Source organism: Macaca fascicularis, chromosome 2 (genome assembly GCF_037993035.2).
Source record: "Macaca fascicularis isolate 582-1 chromosome 2, T2T-MFA8v1.1".
Lineage (NCBI taxonomy): Eukaryota > Metazoa > Chordata > Mammalia > Primates > Cercopithecidae > Macaca > Macaca fascicularis.
The window spans coordinates 15842966-15868440 of record NC_088376.1 but is presented as its reverse complement, the minus strand read 5'-3'; the positions used below and the strand labels follow the sequence as shown (position 1 = coordinate 15868440).

Sequence of the window (25475 nt, the reverse complement as noted above, 5' to 3'; positions counted from 1 at the left end):
TATCCCACAAAAACAATGTTTTGCACTGTAAGTAAAAACCTAGTGCCCAGCCTTATAACAGAAGCTTATTGAACAACACAATGTTCAGTAAGTATTTTGTAAAGCATACACAGATCCATAAAATAAGCAGTAATCAGTTAAGTAAAACTACATATAATATGACCCAGGATCTATCTTATTTCTTTAATTCCCACTTTAAATGTTAGAAAATGAAAAGACACTAGTTTGATTGAGCCATTCCACAATGTACACACATTTCAAAACATATTGTACACAATAAACACAATTTTTGTCAGTTTTAAAAAAGTGAAAAGATATCTTCATAAGGGTAAAAACTTCAGATGAGTTTATTTCAACTTATTTCTTAAAATATTAACATTTGAAATTACTTAAATATAAAGGTTTCCAAATAAAAAATACATAACTGCAGAAAATCTCACAAATCTAAGCAAAAGAATAGAAACCATATTACCTAGAAATAATTATTGATAATTTGGTTATCTCTGATGGTGATATTATGGGTAATTTTTCAATAACAAGCTTGTGTCTTCCTTTTGATCTGTAAAGGTTTAAGTCAGTAGATTCAGAACAGATTTTGAGCCAAAATACGGTTGGCCAGGCACGGTGGCTCACTCCTGTAATCCCAGCACTTTGTGAGGCCGAGGCGGGTGGATCACCTGAGGTCAGGAGTTTGAGACCAGCCTGACCAAGATGGAGAAACCCCGTTTCTACTAAAAATACAAAATTAGCCAGGTATGGTGGTGCATGACTGTAATCCCAGCTATTCGGGAGACTGAGGCAGGAGAATCGCTTGAACCAGGGAGGCGGAGGTTGCAGTGAGCTGAGATAGCACCATTGCACCCCAGCCTGAGCAACAAAAGCGAAACTCCATCTCAAAACAAACGAACAAACAAAACTGTCAATGTAACTATATATGCTCACTATTTTAAGCTCTTGCAGCCATCACTAAGGCATGGCTGTTTCCTTTTTCTAAAGACTGAACACAAGTGGAAGGGTTCTCCTTCACTTATCATGAGATCAGAGTTTATTCCTCTCTGTGAATGTTGTCAATCATTCATTTCACTGGACGATTTAATAATTTTCTAACTATTAGAACTATCAGAATCACCTGCAGGATTTGTTATAAGGTATCAGAATCACCTGAGAAGTTTGTTAAAACACAGATTACTGGGGCCCACCCCCTTAGTTTCTAATCAAGTAAATACTGAGTGGGGCCTAAGAATCTGCATTTCTAACAAGTTTCCACAGATGCTGATGCCACTGGTACAGAGGCCACACTGAAAACCACTCCATGGCTGGATGTGGTGGCTCATGCCTGCAAACCCAGCACTTTGGGAGCCGAGGCAGGAAGATCACTTGAGCCCAGGAGTTCAAGACCAGCCTGGGTGATCAAGTGAGATCCCATCTCTATCTGTTTTTAAATTACAAAAAAAAAAAAAAAATTTAACAGCAAATTAAAAAAAAAAAAGAAAACCACTGCATTAGATATTTATTACACTAAGCCATACACTAAGAATGTGAAGATCCTTATATCAACATTGTTGTCCTCTAAGAGCTCATAAATTGGAAGGGGATAACAAATAGGAAACAGTTTCAAGATACTGTCATTAGGACTACACCAGAGATATGCAACAAATCAGGAAGTCAGCCCAGAGGGAAGAGCCTGGTTTTGCTTGGAAGTCAGAAGTCTTTGCAGAAAAGGTAACAATTAAGCCAAATCTTGTATGGTTAATGAACCATGGAGAGTTTGTCATTCCAGGAAGTAAGAACACACGAGAAAACCACGTACAGAGACCCAGAAGCAAAGAAGTGTCCTTCTAGGAAGGACAAATAATTTGAATGCATGTAATTTAGGATGTGAAGGGGAAAGGAAACAAAAGGTGAAAACAAACAGAGGCCAGATCATGAAGAGCATCTTATATCAGGCTGACAAGGTCAGACTATTCTGAAAATGAGGAACCACTGGAACAGTTTAGGTACTTTAGAAAGACTACTATGGAAAAGTGTGGAAGAATGACTGACAAGAATAAGTTAAGGAGTAAAGAGACTAGACAACAGACTATTAACGGAGTCCTAGCAAAAAATGAGGTAGTTCTGATCTAAGGTATGGAGGCAGAGACAACTATACTCAAAGGCTGTTTTGGTTGGGAGTTGGCAGAGAAAAGGCAGACACAGAAGTCAGAGAAGACTGCCTGGCTATAACTTCAGAAACACCATCCTCTTTTCCAGCTGCCTCTGAAGTGTTTGGTCCTAAGTCTTTTTGCAGACTGCTCTTCTATCCCTACCCAACATTTGTTACCTAGGGTTCGTTCCTCAGTCCTCTGCTCTTCTCACTGTATATGTAATTCCCAGAGGCTCTGCAAATCCATGACTTCAATTCCACCTAAAATCTGGTGACCCCACAGACTTCCTTCAAGGATCAGCTTCTCCTGAACTGCTTACTAGTCATTACTACTGGATGTCCCATGAATACCTCACATTTCAATATGCACAAAGCATTATCATCATCTTGCCACTTCCCCCAAAACATTGACTTACATAATTAATATAAGAGTCCAACCTCAAAGCCTTTATATCCACTATTCCCTCCACTTAGAACAAAGTTCCTTCAGATATCTGCATGCTGCCTAAACTCCTTTTTGCTTTCCCTCAAATATCACCTCCTCAGGTAGGCCTCCCTGACCACCTCCATTCATTCATTCCTTCTTACAAACAACCATTTACTATTCATTCATTCATTCATTTTAGAGACAGGTCTCACTCTGTTACCTTTCTTCATTCATTCATTCATTTTTAAAACAGGGTCTCGCTACGTTGCCCAGGCTGGTCTCAAACTCCTGGCCTCAAGCATTCCTCCCGCTTAGCCTCCCAAGCACTGGGATTACAAGCATGAGTCACTGAGACCTCCACCTTTTCTTCCCCCATCTCATTTACAATTACAACCTCCCAACATTCTTTATTTCTTGTTTTATTTTTTTCCACTGAACATACTAAGTTACTATGTATTTTACTTAGTCTCCCCCAACCTCAAAAGCAAGCTCCAGAAAAACAGGAATTTCTATTTTGTTCACTGCTGCATCCCTAGTATCTAAAAAGTACATGTGACAAACGTGCCTATAAACTCTGCTCCTTTCACAGCAAAATGTATACTTTGTTGTTGTTGTTGTTGAGATGGAGTCTCCCTCTCTTGCCAGGCTGGAGTACAGGGGCGCAATCTTGGCTCACTGCAACCTCCGCCTCCCAGATTCAAGTAATTCTCCTGCCTCAGCCTCCTGAGTAGCTGGGACTACAGGCACACCCACCATGCCCAGCTAGTTTTTGTATTTTTAGTAGAGACCGGGTTTCACCACGTTGGCCAGGATCTCTTGATCTCGTGATCTGCCTGCCTCAGCTTCCCAAAGTGCTGGTGAGAGGTGACAATGTGCTCGCAGCCCTCACTCTTCAGCACCTCCTCAGCATCGGCGTCCACTCTGGCGGCGCCTGAGGAGCCCTTCAGCCCACCACTGCACTGTGGGAGCCCCTCTCTGGGCTGGCCGAGGCTGGAGCCAGCTCTCTCTGCTTGTGGGGAGGTGTGGAGGGAGAGAAGCCCGCGGAACCGGGGCTGTAGGCGGAGCTCACAGGCCACCACGAGTTCCCGCAGGTGCGGGCTCCGGGCCCCACACTCGGTGCGGCCAGCCGGCACCACCAGCCCAGGACAGTGAGGGGCTTAGCACCAGGGCCCAGTTGTGGTGGGTGCACCAGATCCCCCAGCAGTGCTCACCTGCCAGCGCTGTGCTCGAGTTCTCGCCGGGCCTCTGCTGCCTCCCTGCGGGGCAGGGTTCGGGACCTAAAGCCCACCATGCCCCAACCGCCCCCACACGGTGGGCTCCCTTGCAGTCCGAGCCTCCCTGAGAAGCGCCTCCACCTCCTCCGCAGAGCTCAGTCCCATCAACCGCCCAGGGGCTGAGGAGTGCAGGCACATGGCACATGATGGGCTTGCAGCTTGGCCTGCAGCCCTGGTGGGGGAGACACTGGGTGAAGCCAGCTGAGCTCCTGAGTCTAGTGGGGAACTTGGAGAACCTTTATGTCTAGCTAACCGACTGTAAATGCACCAATCAGTACTCTGTATCTAGCTAACCTGGTGGGGACTTGGAGAACTTTTATGTCCAGCTAAAGGATTGTAAACACACCAATCAGCACTCTGTGTCTAGCTCAGGGTTTGTAAATACACCAATCAGCACTCTGTATCTAGCTAATCTAGTGGGGACTTGGAGAACTTTTCTGTCTACCACTCTGTGTCTAGCTAAAGGATTGTAAACGCACCAATCAACACTCTGCGTCTAGCTCAGGGTTTGTAAATACACCAATCAGTACTTTGTATCTAGCTAACCTAGTGGGGACTTGGAGAACTTTTATGTCTAGCTAGAGGATTGTAAATGCACCAATCAGTACTCTGTGTCTAGCTCAGGGATTGTAAACACACCAATCAGCACTCTGTCAAAATGGACCAATCAGCTCTCTGTAAAATAGACTAACCAGCTCTCTGTAAAATAGACCAATCAGCTCTCTGTAAAATGGACCAATCAGCAGGATATCGGTGGGGTCGGATAAGGGAATAAAAGCAGGATGCCCCAGACAGCGGTGGCAACCCGCTCAGGACCCCTTCCACACTGTGGAAGCTTCGTTCTTTCGCTCTGTGCAATAAATCTTGCTGCCGCTCACTCTTTGGGTCCACACCACCTTTATGAGCTGTAACACTCACCAGGAAGATCTGCAGCTTCACTCCTGAAGCCAGCGAGACCACAAACCCACCGGGAAGAACGAACAACTCCAGACACACCGCCTTTAAGAGCTGTAACACTCACCGCAAAGGTCTGCAGCTTCACCCCTGTCGGCGAGACCACGAACCCACTAGAAGGAAGAAGCTCCAGACACATCTGACCGTCTGAAGGAACAAACTCCGGACACACCATCTTTAAGAACTGTAACACTCACCGCGAGGGTCCGCGGCTTCATTCTTGAAGTCAGCGAGACCAAGAACCCACCAATTCCGGACATACTGGGATTACAGGCATAAGCCACAGCACCCAGCCTAAAATGTATACTTCTAAGCCTCCTACAGAGCAGCCACTGACACATCTTGTCTCAAACAACAAAAAGTGCTATTGGCTGGGCATGGACCTCAGCATTTTGGAAGGCCAAGGCAAGAGGATCACTTGAACCCAGCAGCTCAGGGCCAGTCTAGTCAAGATAGGGAGATCCTCTATCTACAAAAAAAAAAAAAAGAAAAATTGGCCAGGTGTGGTGGTGCACACCTGTGGTCCCAGCTACTCAGGAGGCTGAGGTGGGAGGATAGCTCAAGCATGGGAGAATCAAGGCTGCAGTAAGCTGTGATCATGCCACTACACTCCAGCCTGGGAAGCAGAGTGAGACACTTATCTCAAAAACAAAAACAAAAAACCCAAACCAAACCATAAAAAAGTGCTATCAATTCAGTTGCAGCCAAAAATTGATCTAAGTTTCACAAATCCTTGAATGCAGGATACAAATTTTGTCCCCTTACCTACTTTGAGATTATTTTAAAACTATATTATATATTAACGAGTTTGAAATGCAAAGGCCTGAAAAACTAGGACAGAAAAAGGATGAAGTCAACATGTTTCCATACAATAAAAATTAAAGACTAGAATTATGTCCCTTTGCCCATACCTTAGTCAAATGGAGCCACTAGTGTTCCCACTTCCCTCTCTACAGAAGCAGCAAGCAGCATACAGCAGTGAACACTTACAGAGTGCCTATCTGCAAGAGTATCCTGCCAACAATAACTAACACAACAACTCTGAGGGGCGTGATTATCTCCCATCTGGCAGGTAGGATACTGAGGCTCAGTTAAGTACCTTATCCAAGTTCACACAGGTAGGAAATGACAGAGCTAGGTCTAAATTCATAGGAATTTAATGCCAAGGCACACTCTTCCTAATACTCAACAGTGCTGATGTCTTTAGAGACCATTAAAGCAAGACTGTTTGGCAGCCGTGGTGGCTCAGGGCTATTGTCCTGGTGCATAAGAGGGCAAGGCTAGGCATTTGAGGCCAGCCTGGGCAACACAGAAATCTCTAATCTATGTAACAACAACAACGACGACAACAAAGACTGTTTTTATATTTTGTATCATGACTCACTGAAGAAAACAGTTATCTCCACTTCCAAGAGTCACTGCTATTTTCAGAAGAGAAAGAAAAATGAATTAATGCATTCTTCTCTGTGGACTTCCTCTGAGTGACAGGTGGATATGTTCCTAGTCTTCTGAATCTAACTTGAAGTACCAGAAGTTTGTTTTACTATGCTGATAGTTTTTTCTCTGCTAGAATTTTAAATGACAGCTACTCCTCTTAACATTCAGTACTTTGTAATGTGTTTTAAGTAAACTTTACAACATAAAATTTGAAAAAGGAAAGAGCATATGGTCAAATAAACGTAGTATGTTAAACATGGTAGTTTCAGATTATTTCCCCACCCTGTGATTTCAAAATTTCTCACTTCTTGTAACAAATTAGAAATGGTCACATTGAGAATCAATAACATTTCATAAACACAGCATTTTGGGGCTACAAGGAACTGTAATAAATTCCCGCTTCTTACAAATGGGGAAACTGAGGCCAAGGCTATAGTCACAAAGATTGGTGGTAGCATAGAATATTCCATGCCTCCGAAGAGAATTCAGGTCAACCTCTGCAAGGGTACAACTCCCTTTAGCTCTTAGGGTAAACAGAATAAGGAAAAAACAAAAACTTATTTCCAAGAATATTCTGACCACCTCACACAGTGCTTTGGCAGGAAGAAGGTTCTTAAAATGTTTCAGGAAGCATTTTATTTATTGAAACAAAATCTTTCTGGGAGCAAAATTTCTATCAACCACTCTTCCTCCTCTCTCACTTATCAACTTTAATAACATCTGGTAATTGAAATTTTTGATTTTTTTTTTTTTTTTTTTTTTGAGTCTCACTTTGTCACCCAGGATGAAGTGCAATGGCGCAATCTTGGCTCACTGCAACCTCCGCCTCCCGGGTTAAAGCGATTCTCCTGCCTCAGACTCTCAAGCAGCTGGGACTACAGGCGCACGCCACCATGCCTGGCTACTTTTTGTGGTTGTAGTAGAGACGGGGTTTCACCATGTTGCCCAGGCGGTCTCGAACTCCTGGCCTCAAGTGATCCGCCTACCTCAGCCTCCCAAAGTGCTGGCATTATGGCATGAGCCATCTCATCAGGTCCTGGTAATTGAAAATTGAACATTCATGTTTTATAAACATTTTAAGGCCACTTCTTCTTTTCATACATCTTAAGCTTCAATTCAAAATCCTTTTAAGACCCCTCAGGGGATTATGTAGCTTTCACTTTCTTTACACCTAAATGCAGTCTGACATAATTTGTCTTGATGGCAAATGCAACATTTGAAAACAGATCTGTTTTATAAAAGGTCTAAAAAGCTAAAGAAGACAAAGATTCTGTAAACAAAATCCCATTTTTTATCTCCTATTTTCCAGGAATCTGATCTGAGGTATCTGCAAAGATGCAGTCTTGTTCTAGGGTTATACACATCTTCCAATTATATTGTTTGTTAAACTGTTTTTCTCTTTTTATGTCTTTAGGCACAAAGCTTAACACACGGCCTCCTCCCAGTTCTCTTCTCCTCACTCTATTAATACACCACTTAAAAGTGAGCATTCAGTAAGTATATACCACCCCCAAATCCATTCCCATCCTGCAGCTGAGTGATCTTCCTGAACCAATCTCATCATGCCACTCTCCCTCTTAAGACCCTTCATCAGGGCATTCTAGTTAACGATACATATGCTGAAGTATTTAGAGGAAAGTGCACTGATATCTGCAACTTACTTCGAAATGCATTTTTAAAAAATGGGTAATAGAACAGGACACATGAGATAAAGCAAATGTAATTAAATGTTAATGGTAGAATCTAGGTTGAGATATATGAGTATTAACTGTAAAATCCCTTCAACTTTTCTGTATGTTTGGAATTTTCATAAGATCTGAGAAAAAAACCTGTCAGGTCTTCCTACTGTTCTTACAGGTAAAGGGCAAAATGTAAAGGTCAACATTCTTACAAAAAGCTCCCTTATCTTTCCTGCTCATTGTTCACCGTGTCCCCTACCAACATGCTAGGCTCTAGACACACAATTTCTTTCAGGAACTTCTAGTCAGAGGCCTCATTCTCTCCCAACTCTACACCTTCACATATGCCATCACTCCTCTTGGAATACTCTTCCCTTCCCCTCACCTGGGAGAACGCTATCTTCTTCTGGTCTCGAGGAAGCTTTCTTTGACTCCACGTGTTTGGTTAAGTGCCCTCTCTGTGCTCTGAATAGCCCACTGCAGACTTCTAGCACACTGTACTGCAGAGGGTCATCTTATACATGTGTTTCCTCCAGCAGTCTATAAGTGTGTCAGGTCTGCCCCTCATTCAACGAGTAACAGTCAGCAAGATATAAAGTCTTTGCTTTTAAGGAGATTGCTTGCTCACCAAAAACAGAAACTACATCTTATGTATAGCTTTTTCACCAACCTTCATATTCTTTTTGTTGCTTTGTGGGTTTCTTGTTTCTTTGTTTTGAGACAGGGTCTCATTATGTCACCCAAGCTGGGGTACAGTGTGCAATTATGGCTCACTGCAGCCTCAACCTCCCGGGCTCAAGCAATCACCCCACCTCAGCTTGAGTAATCAGGACTACAGGGGTGTGCCACCATGCCTGGCTAATTTTTTAATTTTTTGTAGAGATGCGGTCTCCCTATGTTAACCAGGCTGGTCTTGAACTCAAGCAATCCTCCCACTTCAATCTCCCAAAATGTTATGATTACAGTCATGAGCCAGGGCATCTGGCCCAAACTTTCCTATTTCTTGATTCCAACCACAGTCTCTATTTTCATAATATACTTCATAAATATGCTTTTCCTGGCCATTTATCACATTCATTAGTCATATATATAAAACTCAAATGGCCACCTCTCATCAATAACAGATCAACTAATAGTGTAAGCTCATAATACATTCCTCCTTCACTAACTTAGGAAAACTTTTTCTAGCCATTGGACTGAGGGTTAGTCCTTAGCTGCCTTGCCACAACCAAGCTGCACAATGTTTGAAGATACTAAAAACTCCATCATGAACCCTCTTCTCTTTATTCACCTATACAATTAGAAGGATAAAACATTTTAAAGTTCAGGATGCCTGCCCTTTGACATTGATATGTTTAAAAATCATGCTTGGCTGGGCACGGTGGCTTAGGCCTGTAATTCCAACACTCTGGGAGGCCGAGGCGGGTGGATCACCTGAGGTCAGAAGTTTGAGACCAGCCTGGCCAACATGGCGAAACCCTAGCTCTATTAAAAATACAAAAAAAAGGCCGGGCGCGGTGGCTCAAGCCTGTAATCTCAGCATTTTGGGAGGCCGAGACGGGCGGATCACGAGGTCAGGAGATCGCGACCATCCTGGCTAACCCCGTGAAACCCTGTCTCTACTAAAAAAATACAAAAAAAACTAACCGGGTGAGGTGGCGGGCGCCTGTAGTCCTAGCTACTCAGGAGGCTGAGGCAGGAGAATGGCGTAAACCCGGGAGGCAGAGTTTGCAGTGAGCTGAGATCCGGCCACTGCACTCCAGCCTGGGCAACAGAGCAAGACTCCGTCTCAAAAAAAAAAAAAATACAAAAAAAAAAAAAAAATTAGCTGGGCATGGTAGTGGGCACTTTGTAATCCCAGCTACCTGGGAGGCTGAGGCAGGAGAATCGCTTGAATCGGGAGGTGGAGGTTGCAGTGAGTCGAGATTGTGCCACTGCACTCCAGCCTGGGCAATGAGAGCAAGACTCTGTCTCAAAAAAAGAAATAAAAATAAAATAAATAATAAAAATTTAAAAATGCTTAATGACAAGCAATTTAAAAAATTAAGTCACCAAATTATAAGTTATTGTTTGGAGAAAACAACACACCTAATAGCTCCAGTAAAATAAAACAAAAAAAAATTTACCTTATTCTACACCATTATTCTACACCTTTAAAGTGGCAAGTATAGAAAAGGGGTTTCAAACAATACTTGAAATAATCCAGCTACTTATCTTCAGTTCCTTGGCCTTCAGCTGGCAGTGAAACAGACACATCAGTTGTAAGACTGCCAGCCAAATAGTTAATGATGTGTAAACATACAATTACACAAGTAGAGTTCCTGTTCAAAGACTGGATGAAAGCTCTTCCATAAAAAACCCTTTAGGTGATGATGCTAAAATTATTTTCTGAAGATTTTATCTAAATTTGCAAGTTTATATACTAGATTTTCCTAAAGAGGGTGTATTTAAAAAAACAAATCATTTCATTACAGCCTGAGCAACATGGCAAAACCCCATCTCTACAAAAAAATACAAAGATTAGGTGGGCATGGTGGCACACACCTATAGCCCCAGTTACTCAGGAGGCTGAGGTGGGAGGATCACCTGACCCCAGGAGGCTGAGGCTGTAGTGAGCTGTGATTGCACCACTGCTCTCCAGCCTGGGCAACAGAGCCAAGACCCTGTCTCAAACAACAACAACAAAAATTTCATAAAAGCAATACTATTATAATAAAGCTATTTTCATGTCTACATGCAGGTGCTAGAAAACGTTTTCTGTAAAGCACTAGACAGCAAATATTTTAAGCTTCTCAGGCCACATAGGTCTCTGTTACACATTTTTGTTTTATTCCTCCATCTCTTTAAAAATGTAAAAAACAAAAAAAAACTCCTCAAATTCCATACATGGTCACCAAAACAGTACAGGGTTATACTGTTTTATCCCCCTGACAGATCTCTAACTCAACAATAGAACTTAATCTCCATCAACTTTATAATAACAATTAACAGGGGGCTGGGTACGGTGGCTCACGCCTGTAATCCCAGCACTTTGGGAGGCCTAGGTGGGCTGATCACCTGAGGTTGGGAGTTTGAGTCCAGCCTGACCAACATGGAGAAACCCTGTCTCTACTAAAAATACAAAATTAGCCGGGCGTGGTGGTGCATGCCTGTAATCCCAGCTACTTAGGAGGGCTGAGGCAGGAGAATCGCTTGAACCCAGGAGGCAGAGGCTGCAGTGAGCCGAGATTGTGGAGGCAGAGGCTGCGACGAGCCAAGATCGTGCCACTGCACTCGAGCCTGGGCAACAAGAGCGCAACTCCGTCTCAAAAGATAATAACAATTAACAGATTAGAACTGTGAAGACTTAGAAATGTGACTTCTAACTGCAACACTGTCATTATTGATTGTGCAAACCTGGTCAGATAATTTCATTTGTTCTCCAACTTCTAAATGGAAGAGAGTAAGATCAGACCATCTCTATAGTGATGGATTTAAAATGCTTTACTATTATCATCCACTACTACTTCTTTTTTTTAAAGACAGGGTCGCGCTGTGTTGCCCAGGCTAGTCTTGAGCTTCTAGGCTTCAGCAATCCTCCCACCTGAATTTCCCGAGTAACTTGCACTACAGGTACTGTGCCCAGATTCATCCATTACTTCTTGATCAGTAATATGCTAGAAATAAAATTAATATATATGTATATATATGCGTATTATATATGTGTATGTGTGTATATATGTGTGTGTATATATGTGTGTATACATATATGTGTGTATATATGTGTGTGTATATATACGTGTATATACATGTGTTTGTGTATGTGTGTGTGTATATATAGTTTCTGTGTGTGTGTGTGTGTGTGTGTGCGCGTGTGTGAGACAGACAGGGCAACTCTGTTGCCCAGGCTGGAGTGCAGTGGCAAGATCTCAGTTCACTGCAGCCTCGATCTCCTAGGCTCAGGTGATCCTCCCACCTCAGCCTCCTGAGTAGCTGAGACTACAGGTGCATCCACCATGCCTGGTTGATTTTTGTATTTTTTTGTAGAGCAGGATTTCACCATGCTGCCCAGGCTGGTCTCAAAGTCCTGAGTTCAAGTGATCTGTCCACCCTGGCCTCCCAAAATGCTGAGATTATAGGCATGTGCCACCATGCCCAGCCCAACTCCTTTGTATCTTATATCAGCAATATAAGATACAATAAAAACATATATCTATAAAACAATAAAAAATAACAATATAACAATAAAATATATAACAATATATATATAACAATAAAAACAGGAATTGTGAAAAATGAGTAGTCAAAGCAAAACAATTAAGAACACATAATACATTAATGATAATAGCTATCTTGAACACTTCCCAAGTATGCATGCCACTGTTTGACATGGTCCCCAGCATCATGATCATCAGGAGACAGGGAATTCTAATCTGCTATATCCCTTCCTTATCCAATTGAGATATCAACATTGTAAAGCTGACATTTTTGATTTGGCCTTATATGACATAAATTATCCTATTTTATCTGAAAGCTCTGGTGAGAAGAGTCATGAGGGGTCTTCACTGAACTACTTGTGGCATACATCTTCTGCATGGCCTTCCACAGGTTATCTGGAGGACCCAGGTAAGGTGAGGGACTTTTGGTGTGCTCCCCATCTCCTAGAGGGCATCATCCTCCCTCACATTGGTAGCTAAGAGTAGGGAGAGACTATTAACCAAATGCAGGACACAGACAAAGTGACTGTAAATAAACATTTATGCATGCCTATTTATGACTACATCCCTCCAACATGTCAAGGAGTGCCTGTAGAGCAAAAAGACAAACCCAATTTTGAATTCCAGCTCAAGGCGAGGAGTGGTGGCTCACACCTATAATCCCAGCACTTACAGAGGCCGAGGCAGGTGGATCAACTGAGGTCAGGAGTTCAAGACCAGCCTGGCCAACAATGTGAAACCCCATCTCCACTAAAAATACAAAAATTAGCCAAGTGTGGTGGCATGCCTGTAGTCCCAGCTGCTCCGGAGGCTGAGGCAGGAGAATCGCTTGAACCAGGGAGACAGGGGTTGCAGTGAGCCGAGATCGTGCCACTGCACTCCAGCCTGAGCAACAGAGTAAGACTCCATCTCAAAAAATAAATAAAATGAATTCCAGTTCAGTTGTGTAACCTGGGGCTTAAAACCCTTTCCTGTAAAACAGTAAACATGCTACATAATACGGCACCTAGCAGAACACTCAACACAAGTCACAGACGCAATACATGATAGTTCCTATCCCTGCAGCTGGCCAAAGCTCCACCTTTGATCATTCAGCAATTTACATTACATTAAAAAAAATAGAACTTATCCTTAATCATTTTCCTTACTCCCACAGGCTGTCTAGATATGAATTAAAAATAACATTTAGTTGGCTGGGCACAGTGGCTCACGCCCGTAATCCCAGCACTTTGGGAGGATGAGGCGGGCAGATCACCTGAGATCGGGAGTTCAAGACCAGCCTGACCAACATGGAGAAACCCCCGCCTGCTAAAAATACAAAATTAGCCAGATGTGGTGGCTCATGCCTGTAATTCCAGCTACTCAGGAGGCTGAGGCAGAAGAATCGCTTGAACCAGGGAGGCGGAGGTTGCAGTGGGCCAAGATCGTGCCATTGCGCTCCAGCCTGGGCAACAAGAGCAAAACTCCGTTTCAAAAAAAAAAAAAACAAAAACAAAGAAAACATTTAGTTTAATCCAATAAATATTTACCGAGATCAGTAAATGCTAACCACAGTGGTTGATTACAATGGCTATTAATAGTTCCCATGCCCTAGGAGGTCAAAGGCACACTAAAGCAATGGTTCTTAATCAAATATGGTATGTATTCTACAATTAAATCATCTTTATATTAAGATGCAAATTTTTAACCTACTAGATAGCCAAAGATTAAAATGAATAATACTTAGTATTAGCAATGGTGCTAAACAAACAAGTACTCTCACATACTGATGGTAAAAAGGCGGGCACGGTGGCTCATACCTGTAACCCCAGCACTTTGGGAGGCCGAGGTAGGCGGATCACAAGGTCAGGAGATTGAGACCATCCTGGTTAACACGGCGAAACCCCGTCTCTACTAAAAAATGCGAAATATTAGCCCGGCATGGTGGCACACGCCGGTAGTCCCAGCTACTCGGGAGGCTGAGGCAGGAGAACTGCTTGAACCCAGGAGGCGGAGGCTGCAGTGAGCTGAGATAGCACCACTGCACTCCAGCCTGGGCGATAGAGCAAGACTTTGTCTCAAAAAAAAAAAAAAAAAAATAGTAAAATAGTACAATTTTCCTAGAAGACTGACAATACTTATGCAGAAAGATTTAGAAGACCTAACAATTCCACTTCTGGGAACTTATCCCAACCAAAGAAAATACTGGGCAAGTGGAAAATGAGGTATAACAATAATAATCTGTCCATTATAATATCAATCCATTATAATTATGGTATAGCTATATATACTATTCAGTCAATAAGAAACATAAAGCCGTATCTATTCACATGAAAAAAACTCATGTTACATGAAGTGAACCATGGTACATGAAGTTAAAAAAAATCTGACTGCAAAAGAGTAATATAATATAAATCATGAGTTTATTTTTCAGAAAAAAATATTCACATAGAGAAAATGAACACGACCTGATATGTTAATAGATGCTCATACCTATAACCCTAGCACTTTGAGGCCAAGAACAGAGGCTCATTTGAGCACAGGAGTTTGAGACCAGGCTGGGCAACATAGTGAGACTCCCATCTTTCCAAAAAATAGCCAAGTATGGTGTCATGTAGTACCAGCTACTCAGGAGGCTAAGGCAGGAAAATCACTTGAGCCCAGGAATTGGAGGCTGCAGTAAGCTGTTATTACACTATCATCGCGCTCCAGCCTGGGGAACAGAGCAAAACTTTCTAAAAAATAAAAAATAAATAAATAAGAAAAAATGAACACTTACCTCTAAGTGGTAGGATCATGCATTATTTTCATGTTCTTTCTTTCTTTTGGGACACGGTCCCGCTCTGTCACCCAGGCTGGAGTGCAGTGGTGTGATCACAGCTCACTACAACCTTGGACTCCCGGGCTCAAATGAACCTTCTGCCTCAGCCTCCCAAGTAGCTGGGACAAAAGACATGTGCCACCACACCAGTTATTTTTTAAATTTTTTTTGTAGAGGCAGAGTCCTGCTGTACTACCCAGGCTGGTCTCAAGCCATGCCCCCACCTTGGCCTCCCAAAGTGCTGAGATTGCAGGCAGGAGCCACTGAGCATGGCTATTTTCACTTTATCTTCTTACCTTTTTCTTTTCTTTCTCTGGCAAGAAACATGCATTACTTTCATCATTTAAAATAGTGATTTCCAATTGTGAGAGGAAAGTGTTTTAGACATAATTTCTTTTGGTTCTTTTAATCCCATGATGTATGAAATAATGTATGAAATAATCTCAGTTTACAGGTCAAGGGGTTCTAATTTGTCCACAACTCCACCGCTTCAAAGGATAGGGAGGCTGACTCAAAGATCTTGCGGCTTTTGTCAGGGCTCCTTCCACCATACCTAAACTGCCTCGGCCCTCTTCTCTGGGTTTTAGGCCCTTTTCACAGGTTGTTTTCCTCTCCACCCTACTTAGCAAAATTGTACTCAGATACCACCTTTTCCAAATGCTCATCATCACTGGCCATCAGAGAAATGCAAATCAAAACCACAATGAGATCCCATCTCACACCAGTTAGAATGGCGATCATTAAAAAGTCAGGAAACAACAGGTGCTGGAGAGGATGTGGAGAAATAGGAACACTTTTACACTGTTGGTGGGATTGTAAACTGGTTCAACCATTGTGGAAAACGGTATGGCGATTCCTCAAGGATCTAGAACTAGAAATACCATATGACCCAGCCATCCCATTACTGGGTATATACCCAAAGGATTATAAATCATGCTGCTATAAAGACACACGCACACGTATGTTTATTGCGGCACTATTCACAATAGCAAAGACTTGGAATCAACCCAAATGTCCATCAGTGACGGACTGGATTAAGAAAATGTGGCACATATACACCATGGAATACTATGCAGCCATAAAAAAGGATGAGTTCGTGTCCTTTGTAGGGACATGGATGCAGCTGGAAACCATCATTCTCAGCAAACTAGCGCAAGAACAGAAAACCAAACACTGCATGTTCTCACTCATAGGTGGGAATTGAACAATGAGATCACTTGGACTCTGGAAGGGGAACATCACACACCGGGGCCTATTATGGGGGGGAGGGTGAGGGACGGCATTGGGAGTTATACCTGATGTAAATGACGAGTTGATGGGTGCAGCACACCAACATGGCACAAGTATACATATGTAACAAACCTGCACATTGTGCACATGTACCTAGAACTTAAAGTATAATAAAAAATAAAATAAAATAAATAAGGAAGCATACCACAGGGGGAAAAAAAAAAAAAAAGACTTTTGGTCAGGTGAGATAAAAACTCAGAAAATAAAAAAATACCACCTTTTCCACAAAATATTTTGTGACCTATTTAGCAATCATTTCATACTGGCATACTTGATCTTTACTACTTTGAGTCTCTTCCCCACGGGAGTTTATAAGCTCCTGGAGGGCAGGAGCTGAGTCTCAGTCATCCTGTTTACCCCAGATGATTCAATAAAGCATTTTATATGTGACATGTCTCCAATAAATGTTTGGTGAAAAAAAGAATAAAATGATAATCTGGGGAGTCTTTCTAATAGCCACTGTCTTGATTTTACACATGAAGCAAATAAAGCCCAAAAATGTTAGTCCATGGTCACTTACTTTTTTTTTTTTTGAGATGGATTCTTGCTCTGTCACCCAGGCTGGAGCGCAATGGCATGATCTCGGCTCACTGCAACCTCCACCTCCTGAGTTCAAGCAATTCTCCCTGCCTCCACCTCTCGAGTGGCTGGGATTACAGGCGCCCACAACCACACCTGGCTAATTTTTCTATTTTTAGTAGAAACGGGGTTTCACCATGTTGGCCAGGCTGGTGTCGAACTCATGACCTCAAGTAATCTGCCTGTCTTGGCCTCCCAAAGTGCTAGAATTAGAGGCCTGAGCCACCACGCCCGGCCACTTACTTATTAGTGACAGGGTCCCACACTAAATTTTGGACTTCTCTTTTCCTATTTCAAGACTCCTTTCTGTTTTATATTTTCTAAGTGCTTTTGCTGACATTCTCTCTCACATGGATTTCACACCAACTGAATTACTGCTCCAGCCTATATCTGTGATTCGCCAGTTCTGTTTTCTGCTTTTGACAGTAGCACTGGGGGAAATATTATATGAAGTCCTCTTAACAATTCTTAAACCTGTGCTCAAACTATACCTAACTGGAATAACAATGATACTTTAAGTAAAGACTGTTCATCATTTGTTCAACACGTATTCATTAGGCACCTATTATGTGCCACACACCATATCCCATTAACCAGAAATCTCTATTAACTGGCATCTGTGCTTACTGATAAAACTGACGCCAATAATCACCTAACACAGCCAAGAGCTGTGCGTCATACCTATAATCCCAGTGATTCAGGAGACAGGTGGGAGGATCACTTTAGCCCAGGAGTTCGGGACCAGCCTGGGCAACATAGTAAATCCCTGTCTCTAGAAAAATATAAACAATTTTTAAAATTATCCAACATGGTGGGAATACATGCCTGCATTCCCAGTTACTCAAGAGGCTGAGGCAGGAAGATCACTTGAGCCCAGGAGTTTGAGACTGCAATAAGTTATGATTGTGCCAGTGTACTACAGCCTAGGTGACAAGGCGAGACCACGTCTCTAAATAAATAAACAAACTAACACAGAGGTTCACAAACTTCAGGCCACAGGCCAAAACTGGCCTGCTGCCTGTTTTTGTAAATAAAGTTTTATTGAAACAAGGCTGTATCCATTCATTTACATATTATCCATGGCTGTTTTGGAACTACAAGAGCAGAACTGAGTTGTTGCAACAGAGACCATATGACTTACAAAGCCTAAACTATTTACAATCTGGCCCTTGACAGAAAAGTTTGCTGACCCTATTATAAGATGCCAATATGCCATCTTACTCTCAAAACACTTTATATTTGGTGTATTTTTAGTAGCCGTAACATATAATAAACATGTAATAATTTCATGTTAATTCTTTGAAAAAATTCAATATCATATATATGGTAACAGTCTATTCCTTGCATATTCCCATAACCAGTCATGCCAGAAAACAGCATAACTCATGGAACCTTGATGATCTTTAATCCCAGCTCCTCCACAAATCAATAGTTTCAGACTGAACACTCTCATTATTTTTATAATCAGTCCTCACATAGAAAACCATACACTCCCTTGCCAGTTACAAGTTACTTCTCTGCACAGATCTCTGAATTCCACTGTGTATATCTTAAGGTTTCCTACAATAGCTCAAGCATAATAGAGTTTTATTCCTGAAGGGGGGAAAAAAAGACTTTCACATGTACTTACTGATGATGTTCAGCATTTTGTGGGACTTTTCTGCTGCATATTACCGCGGACTAATACCTTCAGGGAACAATATAGCGACTTTACATTTCTTTCCTGGGGGGAATTAAATGGCCCACATCTATATTAATTAATTAAAACCCAATTTCAATGTGCCTTAAAACATTTCTTTAAAAATATTCAATAACTCACAAGATTAAAACAAGAAAATTTATAAAATGTCAGATCAAACAAGGCTTTGGAGATCACTAAATTCAAATAGTCTAATTTACAGATGAGAAAGATGAGGCTTATATGACTTGACAAAGGACCAGCTAGTTTTCATTAATTCACACCGCAAATCAAAAAGTTATACTGAAGTCCTATCTAAAAACCAGGCACTGTGCTTGGGACCAGGGTTACATATGTTATCTTTGTTGACAATGAATTCAATTAATCTAAGTAAGTGATATTTTTTGCACTAAAAGATACACACCCAGAAGAATCAGATAAAATTCCTTAAAAACTGCTAAGCATCGCTTACTTACAAGGGAAGCTCTTTTCCTTTAGGGAGATTGTATAGATTAAGAGTACTAGGGCCGGGCGCGGTGGCTCAAGCCTGTAATCCCAGCACTTTGGGAGGCCGAGACGGGCGGATCACGAGGTCAGGAGATCGAGACCATCCTGGCTAACATGGTGAAACCCCGTCTCTACTAAAAATACAAAAAAAATTAGCCGGGCGTGGTGGCGGGCGCCTGTAGTCCCAGCTACTCGGGAGGCTGAGGCAGGAGAATGGCGGGAACCCGGGAGGCGGAGCTTGCAGTGAGCTGAGATCTGGCCACTGCACTCCAGCCTGGGCGACAGAGCGAGACTCCGTCTCAAAAAACAAAACAAAACAAAAAAAAGAAAAAAAGGGTACTAGCTCTGGGAGCCAGGCTGCACACTTTTTTTTTTTTTTTGAGACAGTTTCACTCTTGTCACCCAGGCTGGAGTGCAATGGTGCGATCTCGGCTCACTGCAACCTTTGCCTCCCCAGTTCAAGCGATTCTCCTGCCTCAGTCTCCTGAGTAGCTGGGACTACAGGAGCCCACCACTATGTCCAGCTAATTTTTGTATTTTTAGTAGAGATGGGATTTCACCATATTATTGGCCAGGTTGGTCTCAAACTCCTGACCTCAGGTGATCCACCCCCTGAGCCTCTCAAAGTGTTGGGATTACAAGCAGGAGCCACACGGTCGGCCTCAGGCTGCAAAATTTTGAATACCGATTTTGCCTCCTGGCTATGTAACCCTAGGACAATTTACTTAACATTTCTGTGTCTGGCAGGGTGTGGTAGCTCACCCCAGTAATCCCAATACTTTGGGAGGCTCAGGTGAGAGGAGAACTGCTTGAGCCCAGAGTTCAAGACCAGCCTGGGCAACACAGTGAGACCTCATCTCTCCAAAAAGTACAAAAATTAGCTAGGAGTGGTGACATGCACCTGTAGTCCCAGCTACTTAGGAGGCTGAGGCAGGGGGATGGTTTGAGCCCAGGAGGCAGAGGTTGCAGTGAGCCGAGATTATACCACTATGCTCCAGCCTGAGTGACAAAGTAAGACCCTGCCTCAAAAACAAAACACAAATTCTGTGTCTGTTTCCTGATCTTTAAGGGGACAGAGTACATAAACAATCCTTACATGACTAGTACCTGTAAGTGCTCTATGTTAGGTATTATTAATTATTATTTTCCTTAGGGAGTTTTCTTATCAAAACATGGGAAAGTAATCAATATGGAGAAACTGCCTTTAAAGGCAGCTATTAAAATACAAATATGCCCGGCAAGGTGGCTCACGCCTATAATCCCAGCACTTTGGGAGGCCAAGGCAGGCAAATCACCTGAGGTCGGGAGTTGGAGGCCAGCCTGACCAACATGGAGAAACTGTCTCTACTAAAAATACAAAATTAGCTTGGTGTGGTGGCACATGCCTGTAATCCCAGTTACACAGGAGGCTGAGGCAGGAGAATTGCTTGAACCTAGGAGGCGGAGGTTGCAGTAAGCCGAAATCATGCCATTGCACTCCAGCCAGGATAACTCCATCTCAAAACAAACAAACAAACAAACAAACAAAAAATATAATCAATTGTATTAAAAGTAATTAAATATAAAAGATAAAAAAGAAAATGTTGTTCTTAAAAAGGACAATTTAGAAGTTAGAATCTACTTAAAATACATGCGCAAGAAGTCCTACCTTTATTAAAAACAAATCTTACTGAAATCCATTCTCAAAACCTTTCAAGAAAGAAGAGTTAATATCATAGACTTTCTGGATTTCATTAGAAGTCAGGCCTAGGCAGATTAAATAATTACTTAAACACAAGTGCCATGGCGACAGCTGCATCCCAGAATCCAATAAATATGTGGATTTTCCTTTAAAATAATTACCAGTACGTTTGCTCAAAGACAGGCTTTGAGTAGAAAGAGTTTTGTACCTGGCACTCTCTCCCTTGTGGGAACTTCTATCAAGTCAGAAATCCATGCCAGAGTCACAGAACAGGGCCCTTATGTTGTGTGACCTTGGAAAATCCACTCAACAGGTCTCTACAATTCATTACCCATCTATAAATTGGTGCCCTGATCTGGGAGGAGAGAGGAGGCGAAATGAGATTTGTATTAAAATCCTTTGAGAATGGCTCTTACACATACACACATTACTAGTCATGTCCCTTTTCTCCCATCAGGTAGTAGAAGAGAGCATGTGGAAAGCTAAACTGCCATTTGTGTGTGTTGTGAGGGGAGTACTTAGGTCTATACCATTGTTCCTATTCTAGGTTGTTTCTGAAATGTAAAGCCTTGCAAAAGGCTCAGATTTGTTTTACTTTATTTATTAGTATTATTTTTTGAGACATGGTCTCACTCTGTTGCCCAGGCTGGAGTGCAATGGTGCGATCTCAGCTCACTGCAACTTCTGCCTCTGGGGCTCAAGTTGTCCCTCCACCTTAGCCTCCCTGAGTAGCTGAGACTACAGGCATGCACCATAATACCCAACCTTTTTTTTTTTTTTTTTTTTTTTTTGAGACAGAGTCTTACTCTGTCACCCAGGCTGGAGTGCAATGGCACGATCTTGGCTCACTGCAACCTCTGCCTCCTGGACTCAAGCAATCCTCCTGCCTCAGCCTCCGAGTAACGTGTATGCCACCACGTCCAGCTAATTTTTGTATTTGTAGTAGAGATGGGGTTTAAACATGTTAGCCAGGCTCGTCTGGAATCCTAACTTCAGGTGATCCACCCACCTCGGCCTCCTAAAGCACAGGCAGGAGCTGCCATGCCAGGCCAATTTTTTAATTTTGTGTAGAGATGGGGTTTCAACATTATTACCCAGGCTGGTCTCCAACTCGTGAGCTCAAGCAATCCACCCCTCAGCCTCCCAAAGTGCTAGGATTACAGGCTGGGTCACTGTGCCTGGCTTTAGATTTGTTTTTTGTTTTTTTTTTTTTTTTTTGAGACGGAGTCTCGCTCTGTCGCCCAGGCTGGAGTGCAGTGGCCGGATCTCAGCTCACTGCAAGCTCCGCCTCCCGGGTTCACGCCATTCTCCGGCCTCAGCCTCCCGAGTAGCTGGGACTACAGGCGCCCGCCACCTCGCCCGGCTAGTTTTTTGTATTTCTTTTTTTTTTTTTTTTTTTTTTTTTTTTGAGACGGAGTCTTGCTCTGTAGCCCGGGCTGGAGTGCAGTGGCCGGATCTCAGCTCACTGCAAGCTCCGCCTCCCGAGTTTACGCCATTCTCCTGCCTCAGCCTCCGGAGTAGCTGGGACTACAGGCGCCCGCCACCGCGCCCAGCTAGTTTTTTGTATTTTTAGTAGAGACGGGGTTTCACGGTGTTAGCCAGGATGGTCTCGATCTCCTGACCTCGTGATCCGCCCGTCTCGGCCTCCCAAAGTGCTGGGATTACAGGCTTGAGCCACCGCGCCCGGCCGTTTTTTGTATTTCTTAATAGAGACGGGGTTTCACCGTGTTAGCCAGGATGGTTTCGATCTCCTGACCTCGTGATCCGCCCGTCTCGGCCTCCCAAAGTGCTGGGATTACAGGCTTGAGCCACCGCGCCCGGCCTAGATTTGTTTTTTAAAATAAGAGACTCCAGAGACCACTTGCATTCATGAAAGATATATTAGGGCCAAGCATCCTCCTGCCTAGCACCTTCAAACTCATAACAAAGAAAACCACAATCCCTATTTGTGTATTTCTTTCCTCCACCAGCACAGAGTGAATGCTGCCATATGTGATAGTAAAATGTCTGAAAGAAATCTTCAGGGGTATCTTAGAAGTTAACTCTATTTTTGTAACCAGTATACAAATCAGTTATTAGCTTCTTCCAAAGCTGAAAAGGACTCTGATGAAAATCCCAACAGTACTGAAAGAAAAATATTAAGTTTCAAGCTCATATTACCTGATACTAGATGGAACTTTATGAACTATTAAGTTCATAAAAAAGGAAATTTAATCTATTCTTGTATGGTGGCGTGAAGGAGGCTGGGACCTCTAAGAACACTCAGTCCCATGCACAGACCCAGTGTCAAAGGGGGGTTTTAAAAAAAAAACCATGGCACAACCTCAGTGCAAATTCGGTATACCAAAAAATGAACAAAACTGCCACTTTTGTTTTACCACAAACAGAATAATCTATGCAATATCTAATATGCAGAAATAACTGGAGGAAATGTATAAAATAAGAATAAAACTACTGAATCTTACCTTTACCATGGCAGTGTTTCCAAATAAGTCTTACTTAAAGTAATTAAAATAGAATCGATTTCAATGAGGTCATATGATCTTAAATCCATTTTAGCTTAGTAATGAGTGGTAATTTGTTTAAATTAGTAAATTAAAAACATATTCTACAATTTTTTGCTTTTGGAGCCTAATTTATTTTTGCCCTATTAATATCACTTATGAAGGCACTAATTCAATTTTTTAAAAAGTTCTGAGCACAAATATTTTCTAATTCAGTTTAAGATAAATATATCACTTGCAAATATTATCACTATACAAACATTAACTCATTTGATCCTCCCACAACCCTAGAGGCGGGTATTTTTATTTCCATAACAACCATTTTAAAAATGAAGAAACTGAGGTTTATAGATGTCAAGCAACTTGCTTAAGATCTTAGGGCTTATATGTGATAGGACAGTGACTCAATCCAGGCTAATCTGCAGTAGGTGCTTTCAATCACATTAAAAACAAGAGTAAAAACTAATTTTTCAACTAGCTCCATGCAGCTTTAAAGAATATCAATAATCATATGTTCTTGCTTGGCAGAAGTCTATTAAAAAAGTAATTTTTTCTGTGTAAACATTCATATTTAACCATGCAGCCTATCAAGTAGCATTTGACTTCTTTGTTTCCTTTCCTGTTTTTAGATGGACATTAAAAAAAAAAAAAAGAACCTCCGGTATTGAGCCGATATCAAACACCAAAGTTTTTCAATTTAATCATCGCATAAGCCAAACTTCAGTTATCTTGCATGTATAGAACTATAGAGAGAAATTTCTCCTATAAATGATTCAGGACCTAAGCCTGCAAAAATGCGAACCTGCGAACTATTCTCCCTCAGTCCTCTATCCCCACCCCCAGAGTCACTAAAGAAACAGAATACACAACTTCCAGAGAGCCGAGGAGATACAGAACAATCAGGAGAACTGACACTGGACCATTTCTCCCTATTACATCCATTTGGCTGAAGAGACTTAACTAGAAAGGTGTGTTCTACTGTCTTTTACAGATTTCAGAATTACATGTGACAGTTAAGGTAGCTGCAACACGAGCACATTGTACCAGAGAACACTGGATCAAGAACATTTATCGCCAGGTCTTAGTTGTAGCTTCTGTCAATTATACAAAGAGTCAGCTATTAAATATTAATGGCAAGCCATTTGCGCCGGAGCTCTTGCAAAGAGTCTCCTGCTACCAATTTTTGGGATGAAAGAAAAACTGTCAATTTCTAGATAAACCCTAGGCCACCAGAATCCCTCAGATGAGCGATCGAATTCTGTCCTTCCCAGGGGAGGCTGTCAGGGCCACCCCCATATCCCGGGGAGGAGGAGGAACCTGAGGGAGGGCGGGTTCCCGTAGGTCCTGGGTCGAGGGTCTCGGGTTCCCCTTCTTGCCCAGCCTTCCGCGACAGGTCGGGCGGCGGGGCGGGGCTGGGCCGGCTGTCCGCACAAAGAGAGCCAGCGAGCTAGCCGGCGGACCAGGTACCCCGGGCCGCTGGGGGCCAGGCGGGGCGGGGCGAGGCAGGGAACTCTTACCCAGCAGTAGCACGTTCTTCCCCGCAGGGAGCTTGGAGCGCGAGCGGGTGGAGACCTCGCTGAGGATGCAGGACCTAACGGGAAGCAAGGCGTATGGTGAGGCCGGAGGCCGGAGCCGCAGCGCGGGAGGAACGGACCCGGCCTTGGCGCGCCGGGGATGGGGCTGCCGGGAACGCAGTGGCCGGGCCCGGCGCCGAGCTCCAGCGGGCACGGGATCCCAAGGCGTCCGCGCAAGGCCCGGGGAACCAGCGGGGGCTGAGGGAGGGGTGGAGTCGTTACCAAAGGTTCTGCCCGTCCTCGTCGTCGCCTGCCGCGGCGCCACCGTTGCCCGACGCTATCTCGTTGCTCAAGGGGCCGCCTGTGTAAGTCGCAGATAATCCCGGCGGAGAAGAACCGAAGGAGCCGACTCTCCCTACTGCCGCCATCTTGGTCGGGAATCACACCACTCCCGGCAAGACTAAATATGCGAGGCGGCTGAGGCGGCGGCGGTGGAGGCGGCGGGAACCCGGATATGGGGCGTTCAGCGCACGGGAGCGGGGCGGGGCCTGCGGGGGCGGGGCCCCGGGCCGGGACTGATGGAGCGAGCGAGAACAGACTGCGCGTGCGTTGCTGCCTGGCCTGCTCGGAGGGACTGAGCGTGTGCGGGCGGCGGGGTGGGCCGCTCTGCTGCAGCTCAAGTCCACTGATCTGACAGTATTGAACCGCTTGCCTTCCGTTCATCCGCGGCCCTGGACTGCAGCAGGGGGGTTGGGTGTGTCAGGTGAAAAGTGCTCCCTCCCACCCTTCCGACAGATCCCCAAACCCTGCAG

The 25475-nt window shown here is 43.4% G+C and overlaps 1 protein-coding gene across 1 annotated transcript in view; it reads right to left on the bottom strand.

The window, feature by feature from the left end:
- The window catches only part of DYNC1LI1 (dynein cytoplasmic 1 light intermediate chain 1), a 48758-nt gene extending 23642 nt beyond the window's left edge, over positions 1–25116 (bottom strand). The window contains exons 1-2 of the mRNA XM_045387079.3: positions 24946–25116; positions 24667–24740 (exon numbers count right to left, since the gene is read on the bottom strand). Of these exons, the coding sequence (XP_045243014.1) occupies positions 24667–24740; positions 24946–25091 (220 nt within the window). The 5' untranslated portion in view covers positions 25092–25116. The remainder of the gene's footprint in view (positions 1–24666; positions 24741–24945) is intronic.
- Between the last annotated feature and the right edge of the window lie 359 nt (positions 25117–25475).